Source organism: Cebidichthys violaceus, unplaced genomic scaffold (genome assembly GCF_023349555.1).
Source record: "Cebidichthys violaceus isolate CVI_PGR_0920_01 unplaced genomic scaffold, fCebVio1.0.p SCAF_10, whole genome shotgun sequence".
Taxonomy (NCBI): Eukaryota; Metazoa; Chordata; class Actinopteri; order Perciformes; family Stichaeidae; genus Cebidichthys; species Cebidichthys violaceus.
In genome coordinates, this window is record NW_027176263.1 from 8468633 (window position 1) to 8491906 (window position 23274).

General features: G+C 41.3%; 1 protein-coding gene across 2 annotated transcripts; it reads left to right on the forward strand.

Moving 5' to 3' along the window:
• The first annotated feature begins 155 nt into the window (after positions 1–155).
• psme4a (proteasome activator subunit 4a) lies at positions 156–22916 on the forward strand. Of its 2 annotated transcripts, XM_068724262.1 has the most exons (48): positions 156–791; positions 1833–1973; positions 2175–2291; positions 3406–3462; positions 4899–4943; positions 5750–5899; positions 6971–7034; positions 7123–7197; positions 7577–7699; positions 7800–7892; positions 8908–9173; positions 9318–9504; positions 9594–9683; positions 9777–9841; positions 9934–10084; positions 10171–10269; positions 10353–10422; positions 10541–10608; positions 10703–10918; positions 11808–11965; positions 12065–12160; positions 13183–13238; positions 13352–13408; positions 13498–13553; positions 13990–14088; positions 14258–14320; positions 14400–14495; positions 14681–14812; positions 14929–15138; positions 15766–15902; positions 16213–16266; positions 16352–16481; positions 16601–16682; positions 16780–16933; positions 17067–17136; positions 17225–17350; positions 17515–17667; positions 17805–17909; positions 18007–18098; positions 18182–18313; positions 18402–18610; positions 18773–18858; positions 18964–19092; positions 19701–19856; positions 20889–21051; positions 21131–21264; positions 21379–21519; positions 21723–22916. In XM_068724262.1, the coding sequence occupies exons 1-47, from the start codon at positions 592–594 to the stop codon at positions 21511–21513; spliced, it is 5547 nt and encodes a 1848-aa protein (XP_068580363.1). In that variant the 5' UTR covers positions 156–591; the 3' UTR covers positions 21514–21519; positions 21723–22916. The 2 variants fall into 2 exon arrangements, with proteins under 2 accessions (XP_068580363.1, XP_068580372.1); XM_068724271.1 differs by lacking the exon at positions 3406–3462.
• Positions 22917–23274: the final 358 nt, after the last annotated feature.

Genomic DNA, 23274 nt, shown 5'->3' on the forward strand with positions numbered 1-23274 from the left:
TGTTTGAGTGGCTAAAGGATAAGTAGTTATAAAAAGCATGAATGGAGATGGGCATGCTGGGAAGTGTAGTTCTCCCTGTGGCTAGCGGATATGACGGGTGCGTTGTGTAGCTTGTAGCTGGGTGTCTTCTGCTTTGCCGTAGTTGGATGAATCAGTCGACGTTGACACTCCTTTGGGCTATGACTGTGCTTTTGTAGTAGAGAGCTACCTTTAGCCACTCCGTTAGCTTGTTGTCACATTTTTAGGATTACGTTACCCGAACAGGAGGACGCGAGTGCCAACGCGCTATCTGGACAAAGTTGTGTTTTTTTTGTTAGCCTTAATATTTGTTAAAGATGGCATTAGTAATGTTTTCTGGTAAAGGAAGCTAACTTAACTTAAGCTAGATGGCTAGCTAGCGTGTGATCAACTTGTGAATCTCATAACTAGTTAGTTCCTGTGTGGGCCATAACTACCTATACCGATTCTTCAGAAAAGTGGGCGAGCCGGTGGATTTGTAGGCGATATATTAGCCAAGTAGCATAACAACGTGCTGTAAGTTTAACAGGGTAACATCTGCTAGCATAGTGAAGCTAGCCAGTTAGAATTAGTATGATGAAGAAGACGCAGTCTGACACATTGGGGTTTGTTCCTCAAAAAGACATCGTATACAACAAACTTCTGCCGTACGCGGAGAGGCTCGATGAAGAATCCAATGATATTCTGAGTAAAATAAAAGGAAACTTGTGCCGAGCTGTGCAGCTCAGAGAGATATGGCCCGGTGTGCTGTTCTGGACGAGGAAACTTTCCACGTAAGTAACAGTAAACGTCAGATAATCTTTGGTATCTTCAACAGCTGTTGCTCACTTCGTCATGTTTTCAATCACTTTTAAAGTAGCCAAACATGCGTAACATAACGTGTTGTGCAACATGTCTCTGTGTACTTTATATAATTGGCTGTGGGGCAACATTACATATGCAACGTTTACTGTTTGTTCTTGTGGCAACTGTAACGTTACATACTCAATGTCGACCTCAGGAAGTCGCATGTAAGAAGCCTGTATTGTTTTATAGCGGGGTATGTTTTTATGAAGGTGACGTTAAGTGTTAGCTGACGTTATGCCTCGACACTACAAACTGCCCAGTGTCTCTGATTAGTGATGGTCTGGGTTTCATAATCTGGGAAATAGTGAGTCAGATACATAACCTGACCGCTCAATAGCAGGCCTTTGTCATTACTGTTGTGCTTGTTACATTTATTTTTGTGTCAGCTTACAGCTCACCTGATAAAAATAGAAATAACACATTTCAATGTTATGGACTTCCTTATGACGTTTCCTGTGTTGTTGCTTTAAGTCATACCTGTTCTAACTTCACGAAAGTAAATCAAAGTGTTGTATATGTCCCTCCCTTTTTGCATTCATCTTTCAGTGACACTGTTTTCATATTGAGTCACATTGCGCCAGCAAAAATATTGTCAATGTGACTGTAGCTTACTGAAAGTGCTGTTTAATTTGGTTGGGCTGTCCTTAATCCGTTTCAGTTCCCAATGCTGGCTCATTGCTCTGTTCTTGAGTGAGTCACTTCCGGCTCAGACAGATGGAAAGTTTACTGTGGGGTTGACCCAGATTCTGTTCACTGGTATTTAAAAAAACAACAAAAAAAGGTTAATTTCAAAGGTCTCAACAAAGGTTTTTTTCAGCTTTGGTTGTGTCAATAATAAAATACACGTTTGCTTTAATGAATACATGAGTTTGTTAGGATTGTATTTTATTTCTTGTATGCCTTAAAGAATATTTTTTTTTATTTTTGAAACTGGATCAATTATCCCTGAATCTGTACTTCCTGTTTAGGTACATGAGACTGTATGGGCGAAAGTTCAGCAAAGAAGACCACGTGCTGTTCATCAAGCTGCTCTACGAGCTAGTGTCCATCCCCGAGCTGGAGATCAGCATGATGCTGTGCCTCGCACGGCTTCTTATCAACCTCCTCAAGTAAGGATTTTTAGCAACTTGTACACATTTTAAACACAATTATTAAAAATGTCACAGTCAACGGTAAACTTAAGGGTTTCTGTTTTCTCAGAGAGCTAAGTTAGATGCTGCATCCTCATAATAAAATTGCTGTGTAAGGCTACATGATGAGCTAGGACCTGTGTGTTTATTCTCATCTATCATGTCTGATTCATCTAACAGGAAAAGGGAACTACTGTCAAGGGAGGACCTTGAATTGCAGTGGAGACCACTGTATGAGCTCCATGACAGGATTCTGTTCTCCAAGACGGAGCATCTGGGCCTCAACTGGTTTCCCAAGTATGCCTCTGTTCTTTACTGTTGATATTATGAGTTTTTTAAAGCATGCCTTATCATACAATTTAGGAAGTGCTATGGATATATCCAAAGAGAAGGGCACATTCACTACATTTAAAGTGTACACATTTGGTGTTTTCATTTTCTTCAATTACACCATCAGTTGCCATCAAGCTCCAGCAGAAACTCTGGAGTGTTTTATTTTATTTTTTTCCCTTGCAAATTAAATTTCTCTAAGTAATTATTGAAGAAAAATACTGCAGAAAACTGAACAGTCATTTAGGCATGTCTGTACTTTCCTACACAGAAAATGGAACATATCAAGTGACTGAATTCCTGTTACTGGAAAAGCTTATGTTGATATGAGTAAGACTGAAATCACTAAAAATGAACCCTAACCAAATGTTTTTATGTAATTAATCCACTATCAATGACTTGAAATAATTAATTAAAAACCTACTATAATATTTTAAGAGTCTAATCAATGTTAAAAAAAAAGGTTATACATTGTTTACTTGGTCGCTTTGTGCTTTGACAACTTAACTTTTTCATGAAATGTACACAGAGTATTTTAGTCATCATAGATACATAGATATATTTGTATATCAAGGGGAATAGTTCCATAGTTTGATTACTTTTAGGTCATGGGTTTTTGTAGTTTGAACATAATCGTATTTGCGTAATTGGACTAGTTGTTGGAGAACAAGAGGAACTCATTGTGCGCCCCATACCTTTTTAATAACTCTACTTTTACAAGGAGCTTTTACACTCAGCGCAGTTTTGGAGAGAAGCTTAAATGTCACTTTCCCCGATCCAACACCCTTAGACAATCCCTCTGAAACAGCAAGCAGTGCGAGGTGCTCTTTTATGGTGCTATGGGAACATTGTACATTTATCACATAAATGCCATGCAAGCACATCACTTATGTTACAAGCCACTTTGGCGGATTGCCAGCTCACCTCTTTCCAAACTATACTAATGCATACGAAACATGGTACTCTGATTACATGAGTAATTGTATAAGGTGAAGCATAGTATGTTAATATTTTTTTGAGTGATTGGCACTTCTCGCGTGCTGAATGTGTTCTTTATGCCTTTGTCTCCTTTCACATTCAGTTCTCCACGGCCTCGTTCATCCTCTAAACTCATAATGATAAAATTGGTTCAGAGGTGGTAAGGACAATACTTCTTTGTGTTTTACCTTGGATTCATCATTTGAGGCACTTGTTTTTTTTTTCTTCTTTTCTTTATACATTGCATGTGAAAACAAAAACTGGACACCCCACATTGTGACGGATGAAAAATCAAGACTTGAGCAATGTTAACATTTCACTCATACTGGAGACTGTCGCACTGCAGCTAACAGATTTATTTTTACTCTTCTGATATCCCCCATACAAATCATGAGAGAATGATATTGTGTAGTTTATTGTATTCTTCACTATGTGGCAGCAATATAGTAACAAGAAGACATTGACCATATTAGGAAATGATAGAGTTTAGAATTTAGAATTACTACTTAGGCCAAGCAACAGCTTTAGTTTTGGTGTTAATGATCTTATAACAATATTCTATCATTTGGCCCGTGTTTGGCCCGCTGTTACTTATCCCTACTTAGCCATACCTGCACGACTACACCGCGTTTTCAGGAGTCATGGAGGAGCGCATGCTCTTGTCACGTTTCCTCCTCTCCTGGAATGCGTCGGAGTGAATGTGAGGGTTCACTTCGACTCTGATGCAAAGGTCAAAAAGTGTGGTCTGGGCTTCCTTGTGTCTGAGTAGTGGGACACTCACTTTGACTAGTTCTCGTTGTTAGATTCACAGTGCATGAGTTTGGCCCTGCTCTGTGGCCTGTGTGTTGTGGGCTTACAGTGCTAAACACTGGGCTAGACCCATGCATTTAGGTAGTTGCAGTTGAGTGTTGCTCATAAATCGGCAGTATTACATGTTGAGTATTTCAGCATCAAAAAGACGTGAATGATTTGGAGACGAGTGACCAGTTGTTGAGTGGGACTGGCAGGGCGTTTCCAACAAGGCATGGCTTGAGCTTGCATGCGAGCAGACTGGTGGGATTGTGGAAGGGGAGCTCAAAAGCTGTGGTTATATCGGTCTTGAGCTTTCAACACTGTTATGTGACCACAGTCCTGCGTTTGCAGTCTATATGTGAAGATAATCATGTCAGGAGTTTGTGATGTGTAAGACAATTTATTTATAGTCATAAATCCCAAACCACCTCTGTTAACAAAGTGTTAAAGCAAAGTTAAATTCAAGGTGTTCTGAATGAACAGGTAGTGAAAGTATGTATAAATCTAAATATTGGCATCAGGCCAGCAAGGAAGGTCGACCACTATTGACGAAAATGAGTGTGTTTATTTTCAGTGAATCGATTATAATCCGTTAATGACATTTTAATTACAATTTCCTCAGTACACACAGGATCCTAAGATTTTCTCGTTCACCCTACACCAGTCAGGCGTCTGAAGAAGTTTCTGTCTGCATGCAGTCAAAGTCAAGTTGCATTGGTGTGAAGAGTGTTCAACATCAGTGTTACAGTGGTTGTTTTTAAAATGCCATGACATTTCTCTCTTTCGATTTGTTTTTTTTTGCAGCTCAGTGGAAAATGTGCTGAAAACGCTTGTGAAAAGCTGCAGACCGTAAGTACATCTCAATCATACATGTACGACTGTCTCTTCTTTATATATCTAAGCTCCTGGAGGGTGTTAATATGTTTCTGGGAATTGCCTTTTTTCAAAATGAGAGGTTTATCAGTCTGAGAATTCATTGTTTTTAACTTAGTAAGTTGACAAGAAATGTAATAATTTAAGAGTGATATATTTTGATATTATATCATAAATGTAAAGATGAGGTGATTGGAAAGTAATCCCCTTAATGTTGGTTATATCTGTGACGCTGTAGTGGATGAAGAGTCCCTGATTGTGTTCACCCTCGTGCGCATGCAGGTTTCTGAGCCCTTGGACTCGTCCCTCAGTTTACATTTAGGCAGATAATCCTATTACCTCCTCTAATTCTGTCTTGTGTGAGAGTTTCCTCTCTGTGAGAAGGGAGAGTGATTCGTGTTCAGCTGCTGAGACTCTGGATCAGCTGTGAGGCAGAGGGAAGTAGCCTTGGTTGGAAGTTACACTTTTTTTTCAAGGCTTTCAATAGTTGTGAGGATTGCGCGACCTGAAATAACCTGCAGAGTTTATACAAGCGCATTATGAACCATGAAAATCCCCACGTGGACTACTGTCCCCAGTGGAACCACAGGATTTATCCTAACAGCTAAATATGTACTCGGTATATGACTTGTGATCTTACGTCTGTTGCACTCCTAAATTGAAATTTCAATAGCTGCTGGTTCATACAGATGGCCTTGATGAATGAAAACTCCTGCGTGCGTGCGATCATTTGCTTTATTTTTACAAAAGAACTAATTGTTATTCTTTCTCTGTTGGTGCAGATACTTCCCAGAGTCTGCTACTCAGGAGATGCTGGATGAATGGAGGCCGCTCCTCTGTCCCTTTGATGTCACCATGCAGAGAGCCATCAGCTACTTTGAGCTCTTTCTACCCACGACTCTGCCTCCTGAGCTGCACAACAAGGGGTTCAAGTAAGGAACTCATTGTCTCCCATGGATGTATGGTTGAGTTCCAAGATTGCTCCAGTCTGAAGACACTTTAGCTAGTTAGCCGTGAGAGCCTGTAAAGAATAGCTTGGCTTCTGAAGCGAGAACAAACAAACAAACAAATGAATGACGAGCAACTTTGTGTCAGCCATATATAAAGGCAGAAGGTCCTGAGTCAGATGGGATGACTGCCAGCTGGCATTATGAAAAAAGTGCCTCTGTGAATATGTGAGGAATGTAGAGATGTGGTGAGGGATATTTTTTTTAGGCCCTTTAGTTATGGCGGAACATCCCCTTACCAATGTTGCAGACTTCTGAAAAAAAATCAGTAGTCTGCAATGTTTGAACTCCAACTTCTAACTTTTAACCTGGATGGAAGTGATGCCAAAGAAAGTAACATGCACTCACAGTTACTTACTATCCAACACTCATGCCAATGAAAAACCAAAGAAAAGCCCAAAATTGTGCACTGTTCCCATGGACATCTTGCATGCCTTCAAAAATGTAGGTGTTTCTGGTGGCAAAGAGAGTAGTAACTTGTGTTCCAAATATTTATCAGACACTTTTCAAAATCCATATGCTTAAATTCACCTGTTACTGCAATTATTTTCTTCTTCCATAATAAATGTGAACACCAGGAGCAAATGCCAGGAGTTTTTGTTGAAACAAAATTATGACTGGTGTGCTAACTGCATGCCAAATTGCCTCCTAAGTTGCCATATGACCCGTTGCTCACAAGCAATGTAGCATTTAAAAGGCTTTTTTTTAAACAGAATCCAGCACAGGACTATAGGGGAAACACTGGAGTCATTCTGTGCTATTTTTGGCCTTGTTGAGGTTCCTGTTTTTACACAACTATAGAGGAAACATATGGACCCATTAAATAAAGTGCTACCCCGACTTGTTTTCACGGGTTTACCTATTGAACTAGCCAGTGAGGAGTGTAAATGAGAAGAAACTGCATTATTCTCAAACATCCCCTTTTGTGTTGAATTTCACATGTATGTACTTAGTGGAGTTTCGTTCTGCTTTTGTAACCATTTCTTTGTCTGACAGATTGTGGTTTGATGAGTTGATCACCTTATGGTTGTCTGTGCAAAATCTTCCAAGCTGGGAAATGGTGAGTCATTTGTTTAAAAGATGCCTGAATGTACATAAGTCTGTGTTTCTGTCTACCCAGTGTGACATGTTCTCCTTCATCTTTGCAGCATCTGGTCAATCTCTTTGCCCGCTTGGCTAATGACAACATTGGCTACATTGATTGGGACCCTTACATCCCGAAGGTTTGTTGGTTGTTGTTGTCTTTTTTCCACTACGCAGTTTAGTTGTTGTTGTTTGTGTTGAGTATTGTGCCACATCTTCTCACGTGTGACCTGACCTTTATGATTTGACTCATGGTGTGTATTTCATAGCATTGCTGCTATCACGTTCCCTTGTTGCTCTATCTCTTGGTCACAGAAGTGACTTGCATCATTCCTCCGTTTCATCTCAGTGACTGTTTTGATACATGCTTTTGACAACACTCACTTGAGTTACTGCTAAACATAAACACCTGACCTGTTAAGCCCAATTGAATGTTATGGACTTTTACAACACATAAGTCCACATCAAGAATAGTCAGAAAAGGAATATTTGACAATTGTTTTGTTTTTCACATTTCAGATTTTCACCAGAATTTTGAGGAGTTTGAATCTCCCTGTGGGGACCAGTCAGATGATGGTACCGCGATATGTCACCAATGCCTATGACATAAGCCATGTGGTGCTTTGGGTCTCATCCCTTCTGGTTAGTTCATTGTTAATTAAATGATGTGTTTGGTGAATACTTGCAATCACAGTTGGTGTAAAGATTATTGTCACGTTGACCCTTAATGTGTCATTTTCAGGGAGGACCCAGCAAACAAGCTCAAGCACAGCTCAGTGGCCTTTTCAACAGTATAACATCCTTCTTTCACCCATCAAACCATGGCCGCTGGTTGGTGAGTCTCTTCTTTTGGATTACTGTGGAAACAATAAATGGTGGGGATTGCTTCATTAGACAATCCATTAGATATGTGTTCTGGAGCAGCCATTCAATATACGTGACGGTGAATGATTGGTGCACGGAAATACATGACATCATGTTTTCCCAACTGAGGTCCGCCCACTTCTAACTGATGAGTAGCACACAGAGAAAGCTAAAATTATAGAAAGAGAATTATGATAAATGACTAAAACCTACAAGAAATATGAGTTATGATGCTTTGAAAGCTAGCAGTGAGTTTAGATACATCACTCATCAAGCTTGTTCCAACGTTAATTCCAAGTTAGGACCGCATACCATGGCACTCGGCAGCAGCTCAATGATAGAGTGCACAGTCACTGGTCATAGTTTTTCTGGGAAGCTTCCTGAATCTCTGTGTCAACTTCAGGAATAACAAGAGGACATGTGAGTGATATGGCTGCAATGCTATTAAAGGTCACTGGGAGCAGGGCCAAATGCCTTTCTGTTTGAGGATCCTGCTCTACTAGACCTGAAGCAGCAGCAGCGTGTCCTCATACACAAACCTTTTATTTTTGGATGAGTTTGTGTGTATTCTAGGATGTTACTTGGGAACACGTGAGAGGGTCATCCACTCAGCTGTGGTTTTATTACATGTAAACAGTGTTTTGCAATCAACTAAGAGTAAAAAGTAAACACTAAAGTCTGTTCATAACATGTTGTTCATGTCTTCTCAGAGCCTCATCTTAGCCAGTCACTAAAGAAAAGTGGAAATCATAACTCTTAAGTCCCTGTGTAACAAAATAGGATTTGTTCTTTGCCTGATGAACATTCATTCATTAAACTCGAGTGATTTGACTAAATTGATCCTATCATTTGTAAATACATACAAGACAAGTTGACTCCAGATGCTCCATACACCCTATGCCATTTGTCCAGACTACGTGGATGCACTCTGATCGCCTGTGTGTCACCCCTTTCTCATATATCTGTCCCTCTGTCCTCGTTTCCAGATGAAGCTCATGAAGCTGCTCCAGCGTCTCCCAGCCAGCGTGGTACGGCGGCTGCACCGCGAGCGCTACAGAAAGCCCACGTGGCTAACGCCAATACCAGACAGTCACAAGCTCACAGAGGAGGATATCACGGGCTTTGTGGAAAGTATGATGCAGCCGGTGCTGCTGGCCATGTTCAGCAAGACGGGCAGTCTCGACGCAGCCCAGGCCCTGCAAAACCTAGCTCTGATGAGGCCTGAGCTGGTCATTCCCCCCGTGCTGGAGAGGCAAGTCTGTGCCGAACTAGAGAATCTCAGGGATAAATATTTGATCCAAGTTCGGCTCCTTAAGACTCTTGGGCAATGTTGCTAGCTAAGGCCACATTATGACATTTTGCACAAATGGCTAATTGTTCTCCTCCTCTACCACAGAACATACCCTGCTCTGGAGACTCTAACAGAGCCCCACCAGCTGACGGCCACTCTGAGCTGCATGATTGGTGTGGCACGGAGCCTCGTGTCAGGTGGGCAGCGCTTTCCCGAGGGGCCCACTCACATGCTGCCCCTACTCATGAGGGCTTTGCCGGGTGTTGACCCCAATGACTTCAGCAAGTGCATGGTGCGCTCAGTGTTATTCCTCTCTATCTTCGTACAGCACCTTTATTGTTAAACTTGAACATTTAAAAGCAACCCTTCCTCTCCCCACAGATCACATTCCAATTTATTGCTACATTTGTGACTCTTGTGCCTTTGGTGGACTGTTCGTCCGCCCTACATGAAAGAACTGACTTGACGGAGGTGACTCACTATTATTCTTATTCGCCTTGTCAATTAATACATGCAAGGTGTTAAACGCGTACATCTTTTTCATATATTTTGTGTGACTTTCAGGTGGAAAGAGAGATGTGCTCGGCCTCAGCTGAGTTTGAAGATTTTGTGCTTCAGTTCATGGACAGGTACGTGGAGTTTTGATGAAGAACTTTAAAAGATTTAGTTGAGTGAAATTATATCTGACCATTTGAAAAAATGTTTGTTGTTATCTGCACAGATGCTTTGCCCTGATAGACAGCAGCACTCTGGAACAGACTCGGGAGGAAACAGAAACTGAGAAAATGACTCATTTGGAGAGTCTGGTCGAGCTCGGCCTGTCTTCCACCTTTAGCACCATCCTCACACAGTGCTCCCTGGACATCTTTAAGGTTAAAGGCTTTTGTCTCATTCCCCGTTTTTTCATTCTCTCATTCATATAAAATGTTTTAACACATTTATCGCATCGTTTTAACAGGTGGCTCTGGAAAAGGTGTACAACTTTGCAACCACCAACATCTTTGAGACGCGTGTAGCCGGGAGAATGGTGGCCGACATGTGCAGAGCTGCTTCCAAGGTGAGTGCACTCAAGATTTCATCATCAACTTCATGTCGCTTTTTACTTTACAATCTTAATCCTCGTTGTGCGTGTGCTTTCAGTGTCACCCTGCAGAGTCGCTCAAGGTGTTTGTGCCACACTGCTGCAACATCATAAACCAAATCGCTGTCAGTAAGTGCTCACCACACAGGAATACCCATTTCTATAAGAGGTTGTCAAAGGCATGACTCAAGTTTTTTTTCCCTTGAGACTTTGTCATTTGCCTGACACACACTTTTTTTTTAAACAGATGAGGAAGTGTTGAATGAGGAGGAGCTGGACAAGGAGTTGTTGTGGAATCTCCAGCTGCTGTCTGAGGTGATTTAGACCACTCATGATTTACTAAGTTCTTATATTTACCAATGCCTCCGATCTGTAATTCACTATTTCCTCTTTGCCGTTTGCACCTCAGGTGACCCGGGTGGACGGTGACAAGGTCCTACCTTATCGCTCTGAACTGGTTCAGATTTTGCAGTTGACGCTCCACCTCAAGTGTAAGCAGGGCTACACTCTAGCCTGCAACCTGCTGCACCACGTCCTTCGCTCCTCAGCCCTCCTCTACCCCACAGAGTACTGCAGCATGCCAGGAGGCTTCAACCAACCAGTCAGTGACTACTTACCCATCAAGGTACTAATATTGTTTGGTTGTACATTTCAGAAGCCTAATCAAATCAGTATTACATTTTCTTTGACATGTAAACAATAGTCTTAGGTAAATATGTGTTTAGAAACTTGATGATTTAACCTGTGCATTGTTAACAGCACATACTGCTCTTATTATCCTCCCAAACCAGTGAGAGGTTTAGTAGTGAGGGAGGTTTTTAGAAACAATGAAACGCTTGCAGTTACAGCCATTTGTCTCTCTGCCATATCTCTGTTGCACTCATTGTGACCTGGTTTGATTAATTGTCCAATCCTCGCTTTAGACAGACAGTCAGTCAGACAGACAGCTCGTTCTTTGATCCCATTAAGACGCTTCCTTGGTGGAGGCATACACAGTCAATCACTTTGCTGCATTACTGTCTTCTGCGCAACAAGAGATAAGATGCCTCACTTGTGGTCGACGCCGCTGGCAGCAGTAGTGCATGCCCGGGGGAATGTGTTATGCGTTGTGCCCGTCTTTTAAGTGGTCTTTATATTTATTTATATATATATATATATATATATATATATATATATATATATATATATATATATATATATATATATATATATATATATATATATATATATATATATATGGGTCATAGCCTTGGTGTAATAACCACATACTACTGCTATTGCATCTAATTCCTTTGCACATCAGTATTCCTCCGTGTCTGAGAGCATCACTTCCAATAAATATCAGGGTCCAGATACAAAGTTAGCTGCTAAAACCTGCTACAAAATGGAAACAATTGAGGTTCATCTCTACGGAGGGGCGTTTTAGCATATGGTACTCATGTAGCTTGACATTTTACCTAACTAGTCCATGTATAAAACATATAAGCATTGCTCGTTGTCTTCATCCCATGCAGGACTGGGGTCGTCCCGGGGACCTGTGGAATTTGGATATCCGATGGCATGTGCCCAGTGTTGAAGAGACCTCCTTTGCTTTTTATCTACTGGACCTGATACTCCAGCCTGAACTTCAGCGCCTTCAGAGATTTGCACAGGGACAGCAGGACATGAGCAGGTATGGAGGAACTGAGCGTTTACCCGTGCTCCCTACAGAAATGACATTCTTATTTCTACTGAACTCACTAGATGTGTGTTGATTTCGGGTTTTTTTCAGAGATGACGTCCTACAGAGCCTGACCATTATTCAACACTGCCTCCTAGGAGCTGGGAGTCTGATGCCTCCACTGAAAGGAGAGCCCATCGCTGAACTGTGAGCGGTTCTATTTACATACTAAACTCTGGTTTTCTTGCTCAAGACAGAGAAAGAAACTGTTGTTTAACAAGTTTAATTTAAGTTTAGTTTTCGTGTACTTTAGAAAAACAGTTGGCAGATGTGCCGAGTTCTTCTGAAGGGAGCGACCAAGGAGTTTGTTGATTTCATATTCCATCATAATTCTATTCAGTAGAAGCACCTATGAGTTGGCTCACATTCCATTAAAATACATCAATCGAAGGCCTACTGGATTTGCACATTTGGATGATGAAAACAAAAAAAGGACTGGATGATGGACTTACTATTGGACAGATGTTTTGAAGAACATTTTAATTAGGGCTGCAACAACAAATCAATAAAATCGATGGCAACAAATTTCATTATCGATTCGTTGTGTTGCACGATTATTACGCCACTCGATAAGTCGCGGAGATGTTTGAGTATATAAAAAAAAAGTTCAGTTGAGCGCAGAGCGGAGGTAGAGGAAAGACCATCGGAGAGACCCGTGACATTGTTCTGAAACACAAGGCGGAGGCAGAGAAATCAGTACGACCTAAGTCATCCAAGGTGTGGGAGCATTTCACACTAAATAAATCGGAAAAGTGTGTTAATTGCAAGATATGCAAAAGCGACATGACACGACACGGGAGCACCACGGTGATGATTCAACACCTAAAACGTAAACATGTTGGAGTCCTTGATGAGGAGGAAGGGAGTTCAACAGCAGGTTAAGTCACTACAGAATCCTACTTTTGTTCCGCTTTGAAGTGAGGAACGTAACGTCCCTCCAGTAGCTCTCCTGGTGCTGGTGTTTACTCGTTATCCTGCTTGACAAGCATGACAAGTTAGCGTTAGCTCGTTAATATCAGTAGTAAAGCAGGGGTGGTATAGTTTGCAAGACTAAAGACACGTTTTTATTTTAAAATAATCGTTAGTTGCCGCCCTAATTTTAATTGAAAAATAATAGTAATAATAATTTTAAGTAGCTAACTTTGTTTTGAACTGGCTTTTTCACCCAGGGTCAATAGTATGGTGAATCTAGATGAGACCAATCTCTACACCGGAGCGAAGTATGGTACGCAAGTCACTTTTTAAGAACTGTTTGATGATAAAAGTTTTGCACACGATGCATGTAATTCATAGGGTTTGTTGGCAAATTATCGGACACTGTAATATCTCTACCTGCAGATGAGTCCAGGGAGAACTACAGAGATGCTGTCTGTGGAGTGATGAGACAGCTGCTGCGTAAGTATTCTCTCTACGTCTTGTGGTCACATTCATCTTAACAGACGAGCTCACAATATACTGAAGGTCTCCTTTACCTCCTCTCACAGATTACATCCTGGAGCATTCTGAAGATGACACCAAGTCTCTTTTCTCCATCATCAAGGTAGGGTGGCAGTAGCATGATAGCCTGTATACTCTTATTTGTTTGTAGTGAATAATATGCCAATACAGTAACGGGATTCAGGCTGTAGAGCAAATTAGCCCTGTTGCACTTTGCCACCCCCGACCAGCATTTCCTTATATATTTGGCTCATGTCTACAAAAACGGCTGCATACCACTGTATCACAAATCCTTCAAACAAAACATACACTCACATACACATCTTTTGTAAAGCCACAGTGGAGCAGTGCGTGTAAGTTCTCACATGCTGCGTGGGACGTTGTGTAGGCATAGGTCATCCCTGACTTCTTTTCTTTTTTTTAATCATGTGTTACATCTTGACTCGCACAAGGTCTCTACACAGGCTTTTTGCCAGTAGCTATTGTATTGATCCTATCGCCCAACACTAATCAATATTTTTGTCTGTGATACCTTTCAGATTATCAGCGACCTGATGCACTTCAAAGGTTCTAACAAACCCGAGTTTGACTCCCGCTGGAAGAGCTTCAACCTTGTGAAGAAATCAATGGAAAACAGAGTGAGGAATAACAACATGTTATTGTGTTGTGTGTTTTGTTACCTTTGTGCCACTGTTCATCCTACAAAGGGGTTAAAAGCCATGCACTCTCTCCTCAAAGCTTACAATATTGTGACCGATATTACAACTGAATGGCAATTCAAAGTGTGTGATGCTGTTGTATTTGCAGCTTCATGGCAGAAAGCAGCACATCAGAGCCCTGCTAATAGACAGAGTCATGCTCCAGCATGAGGTAAGTCCTTAATAGAGAAATGACCTTGTTGGGTATCATTGTATTTTTAGCATTTTAACTTTAATACTTGTTTTATCAGCTGCGAAAGCTGACAGTGGAAGGATGCCAGTACAGGAGCATTCACCAGGAGCTCATGAAAGATCTTCTGAGGCTTTCCACAAGCACCTACAGTCAAGTGAGTTCCACAGGACTCCCCACAAAGCATTATCAACGTCATATTAAGGCATTTATTAGCTTCCAGGTTGTGTTTTTATCACAGAATAGCCATTACACAGCATGAATGAAAAATACATTTGACGAGTGTTCTTAATACGCCTGAAGAAAATAATATTGTAACGGAGTCTTCTTATTACCTTCCAGGTACGCAGCAGAGCCCAGAATGCGTTGTACACCGCACTGGGAACCTACAATTTCTGCTGCAGAGATCTGATCCCCCATGTCCTAGAATTTCTCAACCCGGACAACAGCAGTGTCACACAGCAGCAGTTCAAAGTATGACCGTCCTCTCAGCCATCTATGTGTCGTGCCCTACAACATAGAAATGCACAAAGTTTTACTTTACTTTAAATTTCACATTTCTTTCATCAACATTCTCTGTACATCTCCAGGGTGCCTTGTACTGTCTCCTGGGGACTCACAATGGAGTGTGCCTCGCCAATTTGCACGACTGGGACTGCATTGCTGTCACATGGCCCGCCATTGTACGCTCTGGCCTGAGCTCGGCCATGTCTCTAGAGAAGCCCTCCATTGTGCGGCTCTTCGATGACCTTGCAGACAAAATTCACCGCCAGTATGAGACCATCGGTGTCGACTTCTCTGTAAGAAAAACACTGAGATCACTTTCTTTGCATCATAGAATGGTTTTAACTGACATGGCCTCTCAAACCTCACACTTGCTCTGTTGTTCATAAAAACTGGTCCTTAAAAACTTGATGAATGAAGACGCACTCTCTGATCAGTCTCTGATGTCCTAAATGAATGTGTTTATTTAAGTTCTGGCACCATCAGGCACACCTCTGATGTGTGGAGTCTGTTCATTAATTCCCGTCCCCACCAGCCTAGTTAGAGCAAAGCTGCAAAGAAAACAAGGTCATAAAGAGGAGCGTTTACGGTTCCTCTCAGCTATCGTGTCTTCTTCTCTAAACAAATCTAGTCAAAACTAGTTTCATACAAAGCATATCTCAAGAGGTTGAGACATCCCACTGCCTTCTAATCTTACGACTGGACAGTCTGAACTTTATCTAAGCTTGCAAAGCCCCATCTGAGTTATTCAACAGTGATTCAACCATTTTACATTTCATTAGTTTTCTTCCGAACCGTGTCTGCTCTCATCTGAGTTTAACAGATCACTTTCTCCTATTTGAGCTTGCTTTAAGTTTAATTCAGTTTGGACAAAGTCTGTCTGATACTATATTTTTTTTTAAAAATCTTTTTCATCCCTTTAGATCCCTGCTGAGTGCTGTGCTGTGGCCAAACAACTTATGATTACTGGAAATCCTGTTCCCAAGGAGCCAGTTCCTTCAGAGGAAGAAGCAGCAGAGGGTTTGAAGAGACAGGAGCTCAAGAACTCTGAGTCCATTGAGTAAGTTCACATCAAGAATGAGACAAACGATCATTCCCACTCCGAGGATCCTGACTTGACTTCGGCTCCTAATGTTTAAGCAACTGCTTTGATATATAAAGTGACTTAACTTTGAGTCTCCAGTTCACATTATGGTCCACACAGAATAATAAAACGCTTAAAACTACTTAAAAAAGTACTGATGCGTCTGTGAAGATGATTGGTTTGCAATTGATTTACGAGTCTTACTCTGCATCCAACCTAAATTTGAACTAGATCGGTATAGTAACATAACGGCTGCAAATATTCATACTGCTTTACATTTTCGTAGGAAATACAAACAGCTCATTGGTGATCTGCTGGACTTCCTCAATAACAGGAACATGTAGGTTTCTTTTAATATTTACTTCATCAAATCCTGTTTTAATTTATTTATTAGTCTGTAACACCTGCTTTGTTTAACATTCCAGGCCTTGGAAGTTTGAACACATTGCAATTGGCTTCCTGTCATTGCTGCTGAGAGATGACCAAGAACTCCCACCACCTGCTGTGACGTTCTTCGTCAAAAGCCTCAACCATGACACTCTCTATGTCCGCAAGGTGTGGCATACACCGATTAATACGACATTATAGTAGCAGTGCTTGTTTCTACTGCATATGGATGCACTCCAGTCTTTGCTGATGGCATTTTGTTTGAAATGTCTTATTTTCTCCATTAGGTGGCGATATCGGCTGTGGCAGGGATAATGAAACAAATAAAGAGGCCGCATAAGAAAGTCCCCGTCAGCCCCTCTGAGCTTTGTAAGCATCACAAGGTTTTGTTTGTCTGGTCTTCTTGTGTATAAACATTGTAGTTTTTGTGCTTCTAATTATAGTTTCTAAAACTCCTCTTTGGCAGGTGGAGGAAAGGAGCTAAGTGGTCTTGTTGCAGGGGATCGTCTGGACAACAAGTGGCTCCAGTATAACAGCAGCAGCCTGCCGCGCACACAGAAGGAATGGGATGGCTGTGTGTTTGTGGAGAAGACCCACTGGGGATACTACTGTTGGCCAAGGTTCACATTCCATGCCTTATTTGCTTTTCTTGACTGTCTTTTGCTCTTTTGATGTACATATTTGTATTATCACCTGTCAAACACCATCTTGAACCTTGTTTTTATTAACCATCACCTCATTATTGTTCTCAAGAAAACTGATGATGTATGCACCAATGGAGGAGCAACCCAAACAGAACCTGACCAGAGAGGAAATGACGGAGGTTTGTGCACAATCATGCACATCCCTTGGAAAAATAAATAACCATTCAATAATGTGAAGTAATTTCATTTTCATGCCCTTCCTAACAGCGGGAACAGATCATCTTTGACCACTTCTCAGACCCAGTGTTCGTCAACCAGTTCATCGAGTTCCTCTCTCTTGAGGACCGTAAGGGCAAGGACAAGTTTAGCCCTCGCAGGTTCTGTCTGTTCAAGGTGGGATTCTCTGAGAATAGTGTTAAATGCAGAAAGCAACTAAAGTTAGCCTATAAAGAAATTAATTGATTCCCTTCTCCTGCTCTCTCTGTCTCTCTCTCTCTCTCTCTCTCTCTCTCTCTCTCTCTCTCTCTCTCTCTCTCTCTCTCTCTCTCTCTCTCCAGGGATTGTTCCGCAACTTCAGCGACGCCTTTCTTCCCCTGCTGCGGCCACACATGGAGCGCCTAGTGGCCGACTCCCATGAGAGCAAGCAGCGTTGTGTTGCAGAGATCATCTCTGGACTGATCAGAGGCTGCAAGCACTGGAGCTACTCAAAGGTACCGAATTGAAACTCTGTTAGTAAGGGGGCTAGATCGTCCACATTGGAAAAGGCATCGGGATTTGTACAAAATTCCATAGAAATGCTACTTAAAATGAGAACAAACCAGTAAACACACTTGTTCTCCTTTTACAGGTTGAGAGCCTTTGGGAGTTGTTGTGTCCACTGCTCCGTACTGCCCTGTCCAACATCACAATAGAAACGTATGCAGACTGGGGCACCTGCATTGCAACAGCCTGTGTAAGCTTTTGGTCATTTAGTCCCGTCATGTCTTTAGTTTTCCTTTCATTAATCTTGTGCCACTCATCCTCGACTCTGTTGTTTCTGTCTCCTATAGGAGAGTAGAGATCCACGCAAGCTCCACTGGCTGTTTGAGATGCTGATGGAGTCTCCAGTCAACGGAGAGGGGGGCTCCTTTGTCGATGCCTGGTGAGTAGAAAGGTTGCTGCCTGAAGCAGATGTTTATGTGATTGAAGAACTGTGGTGACTGTGCTTCTTTTTTTCCTTTCCAGTCGTCTCTATGTGCTGCAGGGAGGCCTGGCTCAGCAGGAGTGGCGTGTTCCAGAGCTCCTCCACAGGTTGCTGCAATACCTGGAGCCCAAACTCACACAGGTCTACAAGAATGTACGGGAACGCATTGGCAGGTGAGGTCCTTTTTAACGGTGAATGTACTATTCGTTGTTTATTTTTTGTGTGTCTCATCTTATCCTCTCTGATTTGGTATCCTTCCAGTGTGCTCACGTACATCTTCATGATCGACGTGAACTTGCCGTACACTCAGCCAACGACCTCCCCCCGCATCTCGGAGTTCACAGAGCGAATTCTGTTGCAGCTGAAGCCTCTCACCGAGGTTGATGAGGAGATCCAGAACCACGTGGTCGAGGAGAACGAGGTGGGGGAGCAAGATGAGAGAACGCAGGCCATCAAGCTCCTCAAAACAGGTGGGTCACGGGTCCATCATTGAATGATGTCCCAATGAATGCTGGTTTATTGTAGGAAGGTTTGAAACAGTTGGGAGTTATTTTTTATTTTGACAAACACCTGCAATCAAGGCAGAAGATCATTCTTTCAGTATAAATATCGCTGTCTTGAAATGTCTGCAGTGCTGAAGTGGCTTATTGCAAGTGCTGGTCGCTCCTTCTCCACTGCTGTCCCAGAACATCTACGGTTGCTTCCCCTTCTCTTCAAGGTAAAAACACTCGTCACTATTAACTTTTTGACGCTTCATGTATGCACCACACCGGGACTTTAAGATGACCCCTGCCCACCTGGCCGTCTTTGTCCTCTGTTCCAGATTGCTCCGGTTGAGAATGATGACAGTTACGATGAACTGAAGAGGGATGCAAAGACCTGTCTGTCTCTGATGTCTCAGGGACTCCTTTATACAGAACAAATTCCCATGGTCCTCCTTGCTCTGCAGGAGGTGAGTCATCAGGCAGCTGTGGCTGTTTTTCCACTTTTCACCTGAATCACACATGACTGGGCTTTTTTTTTTTTTTTTTTTTTAAACAGACCCTCACATCTTATAGCCTACAAGGTTAATAAGCAAAATGACGAAAGGCTCAAAAGAAACTGAATGAGGCTTTTTGATTCAGCTCTGTTTTGACATTCATTTTTAAATACATATGTTACATAATATATTGTGTCAGTACAGTAGTGTACAGCTCCCTGCTGGAGAATACATGAGAGAACCTGAAAAAATGTAACTGACAGTATTCTGGAGAATTTTTCTTGCAATTTTCTGATGTACAATTGGCAACAACGACATAATATGAAACAGCGATTAACTAATGAATAGAAACTAAACAGTTCCAAGCTGTGAACTGGACACACATGCACATATCGACTTGCTCATGCTCACAGATTCTGATTTAACTGTTGAACCTATTTGATATTGTATACATTTTCAAAATGACTAGCAGTCCCCAAAAAAGGAGCACCGTTATAGAAAAGAAACTACATCCATGGCATGTTCAGTTATGCTCAGGGTATGTTATTGATGTGGAACGGGTTTATTGTTGTGTGTTGCAGATTGCGGGCAGCAGCTCCTGGCACGCTCGTTACACGGTGCTCACATACCTCCAGATTATGGTCTTTTACAACCTGTTCACCTTCATGAGTGACCAGAAATCAGTGAATGACGTCCGGGCTCTGGTGGTACGACTGCTTGAGGATGAACAGCTGGAGGTAAAAAAAAAATAAAAAACTTTCATTTACAGATGTTTGACGTTCAAATCTTTGAAACTGTAAAGCTCAAACATGTAGTCACTGCAAGGTGATCGGAAGAAGAACAAACTGATTATACATATTGTACAATACATGCTTTGTATATGCTAGCGTGTCTCTCAGCTTCACTGTAGTGATTCAGCACTCTCTCCTCCTGCCCCCCCCCCCCCCTCCACTGGTCCTCTAGCTGTTGCTATGGAAACCACAGGCTGCAGTAATCTGTTGCTATGGAGATAACGTTCAGATTGAAGGAGGATGAGAGGGATGGTGTGGAGACAAAGGAGAAGTGGGGGATGGATGGAAGTAGCCATTTTTATTTGGCCTCTTAAACTAAGCTTGGTTTTATAGGCCAGAGCTATCGGACAGTTTCATTGCTCTCATTTCTTCAGGATCACCTTCAGTAGACAAATACATATGTTCACAGGGTTTGATGAGCTCACACTGGGGCCAAGACACATTCATGCATGAAGTCAAGCAACCTATCTCACACAAAACACCAGGTTTACCTCATGAGGAGTCTACCTTCCTTATAAGAGAAAATGCATGTTTTATTGTTTTCAGAAAACTTAACTTAAAAGTCTACCTGAGAGGAAGGCTATGACCTATTTGCCGTCACGGTCCTATGTAATCTAAAAAGCTGTTCCTCTGGACTAGGCTGCTCAAAAATCTGCATAATACCCATTTAACAGTTTAGAATGTCACTGAAAAAAGAGTTGTAAAATGTGCAAAAGACTATTTTATATTACAATGTAGTATAAAATATATTTCAAGTATCCAATTGACAGACAATGTAAGCAATGTCTGCTTTAGCTTGTCAACTGCTTCTCCATGCCTTTTTAGGACATTATGTTAATTACTGCCAGCAAGTTCCAGAATAATCAGCTATTTAATACATGTACATTACAATGTGTGTTTTAATACTGCACTGTAGTGACACAATACGTTTTGACCTTAACTTCCCATCTCCTCTTTCTGCCTTTTTGTTTTTTCTAGGTAAGAGAAATGGCCGCCACCACATTCAGTGGCTTCCTTCAGTGCAATTTCCTGTCCATGGACGCCCCCATGCAGACACACTTTGAGGCTCTCTGCAAGACTTGCTTGCCTAAGAAGAGGAAGCGGGAGCTCGGCTCTACAGTGGACACTATACCGTCTGCTGGTGAGTAACTTGTCTAGAATATGTGATGATGCACTCAATATAAGGTTCTCATCTTAATGGACCTGTTGTGTTTTTGTAGACCTGGTGCGGCGTCATGCGGGCGTTCTCGGGTTGAGTGCTTGTATTCTCTCCAGCCCATATGACGTTCCCACCTGGATGCCCCAGCTGTTGATGGACCTGAGTGCTCACCTGAATGACACACAACCCATAGAAGTATGTGTAATCACCTACTTTACACTTGATACTGGTGCTGTGGGATTATTTTTCAGCCTGGATTTATTTTTTCCTCTGAAAAATGTCCCATAATTTGTGTTTGTTGCCTATTAGATGACTGTGAAGAAAACGCTGTCAAACTTCCGACGGACTCATCACGACAACTGGCAACAACATAAACAACATTTTACAGACGACCAGCTGCTGGTCCTGACCGACCTGCTGGTCTCCCCCTGTTACTATGCCTAAAACCAGGTAAGGCATGTTAACTTCATCCTGTTCTTGAAACATACATATTACTGAATGTGTTCACATGCACATCAAAAAGACATTTAACTTGATTAATGTTCATAATACGGTCAAACAAAGCTGCTGAAGGGATGATTTTATTGGGATAAGAGACATCTCCTTGAGCCACCTTTTTACACTCATGTTTGTTTTTGATCCACTGGTACCAGTTTGGAACAATTCCAGACTTCACAGATACCGCCCTGCATTTGGGAGGAGGCTCCTGTTCTTGACGAGAGACGCAGCATCACCCTGGGAGAAGAGTGACACACAAAGCAACCGAGTTGTGGCTCACAGAAGGATCGAAAAGTTGTGTATTCATGTATTTAGCTCATTTACATTTCTACTATACTTAATATTTAAGGATCAATCATAGCAGGGGTGAATGACCTGCAGTTTGTAACATTACTGTACAGATTTTATTTCTTCTTTCGTTTCTTCCTGTGCATGTGCGTGTGTGCGTTTTACGGGATGCTTGAAGACATCTGCCAGTGTCCCAGACATTTCTCAGGATTCTATCCGAAGTATCTGAGCCAACACAACGTCCAGTGTGGGACTCTTTGCTATCTCCCAATAGTGAAGAGTGCATTACAACCACAGAGAGCTGGCTATTTAACAATGGTCTCTTCAGAATAGACTAAAACCTGCAACACACAATGTTTGTATGGCTGTTTGATCTATATATGATGATATGCATCATGCATGTATATATCATGGTATAGCAAATATGCACAAACATATTTATTTATTTATTTGACTTTTTTTTTTTTTTTTTTCATAGAAGGTATTTGTGAGATAAAGTAGATGGCTGAGCTTTTAGCAATGGAGCCTGTTGTCATTTACTCTTGCAAAGAAAGGGAGAGGGCAAGCTCCCCACTGCTGTGCTGTGTGATGCGTTTGATTACCATTTCATGTGTCTCGAAAATAACCAAACCGCCTGTCCATGATTGTGACCTCTTGCCTCTTATCCCTGGTATCATTTACCTTTTTTCTAAAAAAAAACACTGAGATTTTGGTTTGCTTCCCCTGATGACTTGAAATCAGTCTAAGCATTGACACATTTAGTACCTCAATTATGTATAGTGTAGTGCCAAAACTGCAGTAATTTTTTTTTTTTTTTTTTAGATGTGCTGTTTGCTTATTGAATGAGATGTCAATAAATTGTTTGTAAAAAAAAAAAATATTTGTTTTTTTATTAACTGAAGTTGTCTCAAAATGTGTATGTAGTAAATAGAGCAACTCATGATTCACCTATTTTTCCAGATGTTTTTGAAGGTGATTGTAAAAACCCATTACTTGCAAAATTCAACTTTAACTTATGTTACACTGGAAAAGTATCTACAGTAAACAATGGGACTGCTAAATGGGGAATTTGTTGTTTTTTTACAAAAAAATGTACTTCAGTAAGTCAGACAACATGAATGTAAACGTGTTAAGAGACATATACATAAATATAAACGTGTTAAGAGACATATACATAAATATAAACGTGTTAAGAGACATATACATAAATATAAACGTGTTAAGAGACATACATAAATATAAACGTGTTAAGAGACATACATAAATATAAACGTGTTAAGAGACATATACATAAATATAAACGTGTTAAGAGACATATACATACATATAAACGTGTTAAGAGACATATACATAAATATAAACGTGTTAAGAGACATACATGAATATAAACGTGTTAAGAGACATATACATGAATATAAA